This window comes from Chroicocephalus ridibundus, chromosome 11 (assembly GCF_963924245.1).
Source record: "Chroicocephalus ridibundus chromosome 11, bChrRid1.1, whole genome shotgun sequence".
Classification (NCBI taxonomy): domain Eukaryota; kingdom Metazoa; phylum Chordata; class Aves; order Charadriiformes; family Laridae; genus Chroicocephalus; species Chroicocephalus ridibundus.
In genome coordinates this window covers 21,737,837-21,745,462 of record NC_086294.1, presented here as the reverse complement: position 1 = coordinate 21,745,462, position 7,626 = coordinate 21,737,837, and the positions used below count along the sequence as shown (strand labels likewise).

The 7,626-nt window shown below is 50.4% G+C and overlaps 1 protein-coding gene across 7 annotated transcripts in view; it reads left to right on the top strand.

The window, feature by feature from the left end:
- The first annotated feature begins 63 nt into the window (after nucleotides 1-63).
- Nucleotides 64-7,626, top strand: part of UIMC1 (ubiquitin interaction motif containing 1) — a 39,147-nt gene continuing 31,584 nt past the window's right edge. For 6 of the 7 annotated variants that reach the window (XR_010072874.1, XM_063348705.1, XM_063348709.1 and 3 more), the window contains exons 1-2: nucleotides 64-229; nucleotides 4,537-4,694. Coding sequence is in view for 6 of the 7 variants with exons in the window: in XM_063348705.1 (XP_063204775.1) it covers nucleotides 4,545-4,694 (150 nt within the window). In the remaining variant the exon portion in view is untranslated. The remainder of the gene's footprint in view (nucleotides 230-4,536; nucleotides 4,695-7,626) is intronic. The other variant, XM_063348706.1, reaches the window with a different exon arrangement.

The following is a 7,626-nucleotide window of genomic DNA, read 5'->3' as shown; positions in this document are numbered from 1 at the left end:
ACATGGCGCCTCCCGCTTCACCGCCCCGCCGGCCACGTGACGCACCGAGAAGCCGCCGCCGCCATCTTGGCTGAGGGCAATGAGGCCTCCGCCGCCAACTTGAGCGCGGGTGAGAGACCCGCCGACCGGGGCTGGCGCGGCGGGGAGGCAGCGGCGCCGCCGCCCAGGGCCGCGCAACGGGGCCGGCCCGGCGGGGGCGGGGCGCCGGCCCGCGGGAGGCCCGGGCCCGGTGAGTACCTGTACCCCGTGGGGCCTGCCGCACCGCGCCGGGCCCACTGCCCCGGGGCCCGCCCGGGGCCCATCCGCCGCGGGGCTCCCGGGGCCGGGCGGCGACTTCTCCCCGCCCGGGGCCGTCTCTTCCTCCCGGGACTGACCCTCGGGCAGCTCCAGGGCTGACCTCCCCGGCATGCCCACCGGCCCTCGCCGCGGGTGGTCCGGGGCCCGGCCCCCCCCCCCCCGCCCCGGGGCCAGCCCTGACCCCTGGGGGCGGGCGGACGCCCCGGTATCGCTCCTCTCAAGGGCTGTGCCCCAGTCCCTTGCCCTGGAGAGGACCCCGGTACTGGTTCCCCGGGGCCGTGCCCCTTCCCCTGGGACACCCTGGCGGGACTCCTCTCCCGGGGCCGATCCCGGGGAGGGCACCTCAAACCGGACCCCCCGGAGCCCTGCCCCGGCCCCATCCACTGAGGCATCCATCCACCCTGACCAGGCCCTAGGGCCAGCTCCTGCCCCTCTTCTTGTCCCTGTTAGGGCTGGTTCCATCCCTCTCCACTGGCGTGGTCCCAGCATGCTCCCCTTGATTCACCCCACCGATGGCGGCCACCTTCCTTCCCGAGTTCATCTCCCCATCCTGCCTGGGACCCCCCATGTTGCCTCCCCAGGGTGATGCTCTTTGGATAACCCTGACCCTGTCCTGCTCAGCTCAGCCCAGTCTCCCTGCAGAGCCCCAGAGCAGCGGGTTGGGAAGGGGACGGGAGGACCTCGGATGGGTGCTGGGGATGGGGAGAGGGTTGTTCTCCCCCCTTCAGGGCCTGTCCTTGGAGGAGGGAGAGGTGCTTCGTGCGGGACTCGCTTGGGCTGGGCTAGTGGCCTCTGAGTGCTCAGCATCTCCTGCCGAGCTCAGCGGCATTTGCAGGTGCACAGTGCTTGGCCATGCTTGGCCTCTGCGGTCCCTGTGTCCCTCCTCGTGGAGAGCCAGCTCTATAAATGGATAAATCCTGTAAATAATTCCTCTCCCCCTGCGGCGCTGCGAGCCCTTGTGTCTTGCTGGTCGCAGAGCATCAGCTGGGCTCTGCGTGCTGGGTCAAGCCGAGGGTCCAGGGATGATATTTCCAAGGAGGCGTGTGGTGCTTGACCTGCGTGAACACGGAGATGCTTCGCTCTGCTGCCGGGGAGCGTCGTGCCTCTTCTTCCTGAGATGGGGGGGAGTTGTTTACAAAGTGACAGCCTGTGTCTCAAACGGCTCAGAAACTCATCCGGGGATGAGAGTCATTCATTTTTGGCTTCATTTTCAAGCATTTTTCAAGCTGTCACAGCTTGGCAGGTCTGTAGCTGCAGTGTCAAGATTTAGAATTATTCTGTCGGTAATTGCTTTCTGATTCATCAAAATGATAGATGAGAGGGAAAATGACAAATAATCACAAGTTGGGGATCTTCAAGGATATCCCTAAAAATGTGACTGGAGAAGCGTGGCGTGTGCGAGTCCCTTGTCAGGAGGTCACCTTTGCTGTCAGAGCATTTACGAAGAAATTCTCTTAAATTCAGAGTTGAAAAAAAAAAAACAAATGCGTAACTGGAAAACGAGTCCATGAGCCAAACTGCAAAGGTGGTTTTAGATAATTCAGTCTTTGGCCTTTTTCGCTGAGCCTGAAAGCAGGTATCGTCACCGTGGGCACTAGCAACTGTCCTTTCCAAGACTGCTAGAAGCAAAATACAGCTTCTGTGCTTAACTTCCCTACCTGAAAGGGGGGGTGCGCTCTGATGCTTGTTTTCTTCCCTCAGATATACCAGCTTGTCTAATAAAAGCTATTACTGCTCTCTCCTACTCATAGCCTCAGACTAGCACAGCTACGAGTTATCTCTTACTTGTCTTGTTCCCTTAGTTACATTTACAGAGACTCTCTTTGCCACAAGTCCCTTCATTTTCAGAAGCGTTGTGGGAGTTGTGTGGTTACATCTCTTACATCTTTTTTTTTTTTTTTTTTTTTCCCGTTCCTTTAAATGTTGGAGGTAGGTGACTCATCATAACTCCAGCTGATATTTCTCAGTGATCTCTTATTTAGCACAGTGCATCAGGCAGAAGATGTATCGCAGAGTCAGAGGAGAGCTGGTGATACCAGCGCGGATTTAAAAAAAAAAAAAAAAAAAAAAAAAAAAGACAGCATGGCAGTTGCTTGTTGCTGTTTGCTTTTGTTTCGGTGGTAAAAAGGTTTATAGGCTGTTCCTCCAAAACCAGAGTGACCCTGCATAGGCTCACGTACTGGATACGCGGGCCTCTCCGGTGCTCCTCCACATCGCCATGCCAAAACGCCCGCCTGTGAGTGTTTCTCTTCCGATAAGGGCGAGTTCCTCAACGGACTCCCTTTGTGGGGTGGTTCTCAGCAGCTGGGTGTAAGGCTTGGTTCATCTCTCGGGGCAGAGGCAGAGACCGTTTAGGGCAAAAGATAAAAAAAATGGAGAAAGTATAATGAGGATATTCCAACAAGAGCTGAGTTCAGCTCAGCTGGAGCAGAACAGCTTTGTTTTGCAAGAGCCAGTGCTTTCCCAAAAGCAGCGCTTGTTTTTTGTTTCCCCTTCCTAAACAGACAAACATTTGTGGACTGCAGCGGTAGCTGCAGTCACTCCTGGATCTGTGCGTGCCATTCGTACAATATTCTGTCTTCAGAGGGCTCAGCAAACCTTCAGTGCAAATCGTGACTCACCAGGATAATCGTCTTTTGTCTCCAGGCGTGTGTGTGCCTGTATTTGCAGAGGAAGGGAGACAGAGAGGCTAAGGGAGCTTTTGAAGGCTGCAGGTAGTAAGGAGGGAACGCGTGTATTCCTCTCTCAGCCTCACCTTGCTGCCTCGGACTGTAGATGGAGCAGTGCGCTGCTGTCCTTAGCGCCGATGGGGATTTTGAACTTCGTCCTCATCAGTATTTCTATGCACAGCGGCTGTTTGCAATTTTGTGGTGTTACAGAGGAGGGTTTGGCTCTATTTTGGGTAATGTAGGGTCTTTGTTGCATCTTCTCTTACTCTTATTTTAGATCTAAGCAGCACACTTGAGCTATTTCAGTGATCTTGAAGGAAGGCAGAATGATCCCGTGGAAGGACACTGGTCTGGGAACCAGCCAACTTGACTTGCATTTCCAGCTCTGCCGTTCTCTGGGGTGTAACGAGGGGCTTGTTGCTTAACCGTGCTGCACATGTTTAATTCTAACTTAAACAGAGCTGACTGTGCTCAGCCTGCTTTGTAAGGCTCTTTTAGATCACAGTTCAGGAAGCGCCGAATGTTGTTGACGAGTTATTTGCTGAACAGCAAACCTAGAGAGGAAAGGGTGGTTTAACTCTGTGTGCCATCCTGCTGCTCTCCTTCACTGAGATCTCTTCCTGATCCTCTCGTCTGAGTCCTTTTTAATCAAAGCAGCTAACGCTTGCTGTGCATCTCTCTCCAACAGTCTATGGGCTGGCAAGGAAAGGAGATGCTGAAGTACTAGCTTGCATTGTGTGGGCACCTGCCCTCAATTGTGCTGTTCATAGAGCACTCAGGTTTGCACTAATAACGCTCAGCAGGTTCCTCCCTACTTGTCAAGTGCCTTCTTTGATACGAATGGTTCGGGCATGTCTGCGCAGAGGACTTCCGGAGGCTGATGCTCATTGAGAAATCCAGGCTGTGAGATAAACCTGTTGTCTTGTTTCCAGCCTGCCTACTGCCATTGCCCGCGTTTTCCATTTTTGTAGTGCTGGTGCAGCCTTCCTCTGAGCTGCTGTCTGAGAGCAAAACGGCATCCTTTGAGGAACGTGCCTTTCCCTCTTGTTTTGTTGAATATAAAAGCTGGCAAATGGCTGTGTGGTGGTGGCTTCTTGTTCTGGCATGCAAGTTTCAGCTTGATCTGCTGCCACGGTCTGGTCTGTTCTGCACCAGGATGGTGAAGGTGTGGGGCTGAGGAGGGGAAGTTTGGGGTTGTGTTGGAGGGTGGGAGACCTGCTGTGAAGTGACGCTTTGGAGCGGTTTGCTGAGGAGCTTTGACAGGAGAAGCTAAGAGGAAAGCCTTGTTGCTTTGGAGCAAGGGCATTCAGAGTGACTTTGGTCTGTGTTGCCATCCCCCTTTTTAGCAGTCAGCTACAATAAAGTGTTCTTAACTGGATGACTGGTGACTAGCACGTGTGGCTCCTAGTAATGCTAAATCCACCACGCTTTGTAATAAGGTTCTAATGCCTGGGGTACTTTGCTTAAAAATAGCAAAAAAAAAAAAAAAAAAAAAAAAAAAAGGATGGCTGTTAGGGGAAATTTAAATCAGAAGGAAACAAATGGCTTTTAATCTTTCCCTCTGTTTCAGAGTGAAGGATGCCGAGGAAGAAGAAGCCCACAGAGGGCCTGGAATCTCGAGGTCAGGATGGGGAGGAAGAGGAGGAAGAGAAGAGGAACCCAGGCAACGGCAAGAAGAAGCGCAGTTTTGTGGACGCGTTTATTGTTATATCTGACAGCGATGGAGAGGTCAGTGATCGGCTTGTGGTGTCCAGAGCCTGTGCTGGGCCCTGCTGCTGCAGGAGAGCGCCCCAGTGTCCATGCTGTCCGTGCCGGGGTCAGGCTTTGCGCAGAGGGTATTGTGCTTTTCCTTTTCTTACATATGAGATGAATCAAATCCTATTTGACTAGGAAATGAATGGTGTGCTTCGTGAGGGTGAGTTATGAGTCTGGGATTTGATAACCAAATCCTCTCAGAACTGAATTTGAAACGTAATTTAAAAGTAACCTTTCCTCAATCCCTTTACAAATCTTTTTTTCATAATTTTTATTTGATTGATTTCCAGCTAAACCATAGAAACATGATTCTGTATTATGTGCAAATAGATAAGAAAATGATTCAGAACACAGGCTTGCGAGTAGCTCAGACACAGCTGGTGTCTGGTAAACTGATCCTGAATTACAGAAGCCGGAGTTTTTAACCCACTTCCATAGGGGGTAAAGGTGACCTGTGGTGTGGGTGTGCCTGGCTAAGACACAAAGGCTCAGATCCGTCATCCCTAGCGTCATCTTACAAACATCAGCCTTACCCTAAAAGATTGAAACGTCTGTGTCTGTTACGCTGGTGTTGGGATGAGTGCAGGAACTCCCGCGTGGAGGAAACCCTGAGCCCTGAGAATCTGTCCTCGACTTGAGGTACACGAGAGGAAATCATTAGAATCAATCTTTTATGTATGACTCTTAAAGCTTTGCTCTGTCTTGCTGGTGATTGGGGATCCTAAGCTGCTTTTTGTAATTCCACCATTTTCAAAAGCATTTCAGTTTGCTCTCAAGCTGTAGATCTTAAATCAAGTCCCTTTCGCTCCCACATCTGCAGCGTGCTCCTCTACAATAAGGCGATTATCATGTGAGGAGGGGAAAAGCACTAGAAATAAACAGTAAAAAGCTGTAGGGCAAATGATATTGGATGTTTTTTCTTCACATTGTCTGAGTTCTTTCCCATTGGGAAATTCCCTGAAAGAAATGGAACATATGGCAGTAATAGTTCAGTGGGGTTAAACCCTTAGCTCTGCAATATGCTAAGTTAACTTCAGATGTCTGCTGCATCACTGGCCTTTATTGTGAAACCTATAAGGAAAAAAGAAATCAGCAGCTATAAGAGCTGCTGCAGTACATAAAAGATCAGGACCTGTTATTGTCTGCAATTATTCATCTCAATGTGCACGTATCTGAAAAAGAGGAAACAAACGTCTCTTAAAACACATCTATAAAAAGGTTAGGCTCCCTGACTGTTCTGTAAGTTTGTCTATAAACAATAAATTCTGATGGCATAATCGGTCATATTACAGAAAAGGATATGCTCAGAGAGGCCGTTAAAGAGCCAATTAGGTTCTGTTTAAGTGACAACAGTTCAGTCAGTTGAATGAGTGGATTTATTCAGTTCAGTCGCTTTCTTTCTGTGAGTCATCAGCTTCCAGATCCAGTGCCACAGTCTCTTGTCGTGTTGTTTTCTGCAAAATCAAACCCAAAAATGTGATTTACTTGGGATCTCAAAAAAATAACTGTCTGGCTTCTGTAGCTGTCTCAGCTCTTCAGCGTACATCAAGTTGAATTTCAATTTCGAACCTTGTAACTGTTGTTCTTGCTCTAGTAAGACCTTGTTATGTGTTCAAGAAGAGGTGTGGGGAGCTCAGATCAATAGCAATTTTAGAGAACAATACATTCTCAATTAATCTTGCATCTGTTAGGACATGGTTCCTTATGAATCAAAAGCTACAAGGACAATTTGGGCATCATTGATTCGATGGCTTTCTTCCTTGGCAGTCTCTTGGCAGGTATCTATAGAACAAGTCCCTAGTTCTGCTTCCAGACCAGCAGATCTTGTAGCAGCTGCACCTGGAAAGCCTCCAGCTTCTCACTTCTGATGATCTTTGGCAGACTGCCTCTCCCAGGAATTTTTCAGTCATGCTGGATTATCAAGCTCATCCATGTTATTTTGCCAAGTTTTCTTTCTTTTGCTCATGTCTATGCTGTGGCATCTGCAGAGCTGCATCAGAAGGAAGTTTTCTGGACGTCGGGCTTTCTGATCTCGGCTATATATATAATCCTGGATTCGGGGAATGCTTCCCTTTTTTTGGGAAGGGTCAGACAAAATAAGAACAGTCTCTCTGGCTTTGTGGAAACAAGAGGAGGTGACCTTCTCTGTGCAGATGATATCTCTGAAACGCAGTCATGACGAATGAGCAGAGTGGTTCCTGTCTCCCCTGACTGTTAAATCCCGCGGGGAACTGGTTGCCCGTGCCAGAACACGGGTGGTCATTCACAAATACACAGTATTTCAAATAGTGCCCAAGGAGGCTCTTTCCAAGGACAGCAACTCCTGGTCTGTCTCATGAGCCTCCTGCTTCAACTGGGCTGTTGATGGAGACTCTTTGACCCCCAGGGTTTTCTGAAGCCGTGTCTGAAAGGTGGTTGTCACCCAGCAGGAGGCCTGGCCAAGCCCGAGCATTGAGCACGGCCAGAGGCCCAGTAGTTGTGCTGGTAGATTGTACTGATCTGTAGCCTTCAGTGCAGTTGATCCCGAAATGCTGCGCATCTGCCGTGGAACCTTTCGGAAAGGTCTGTTTTAACTCGGTAGATCCTTTGGGAGCTTGGAGAGTACCTGCCTCTACTTGCAGAGTTTGCATGAAGCCTCACAGGCTCCTTCTGCCAGATCCATCAGCTCTGCCAGCCCTTGGGGAACATGACAAGACTCCAGGGTGATGGTGCCGCCTATTTCTGCATGGCATCCACGGCCTGTCTTCCCTTTGGTGTGGAACATCCCTCTGCCTGAGTCTTCCTGTGTTTGGAAATACTCACAGTCTGGGTAAATAGCAGTGCGTGTTGATTTGGTTTTGGTAGAAAGAGGGAGATCTGTTTGAGCATCGGCTGGAACACCAGGCCACCGCCCTGTCCTGTTCTC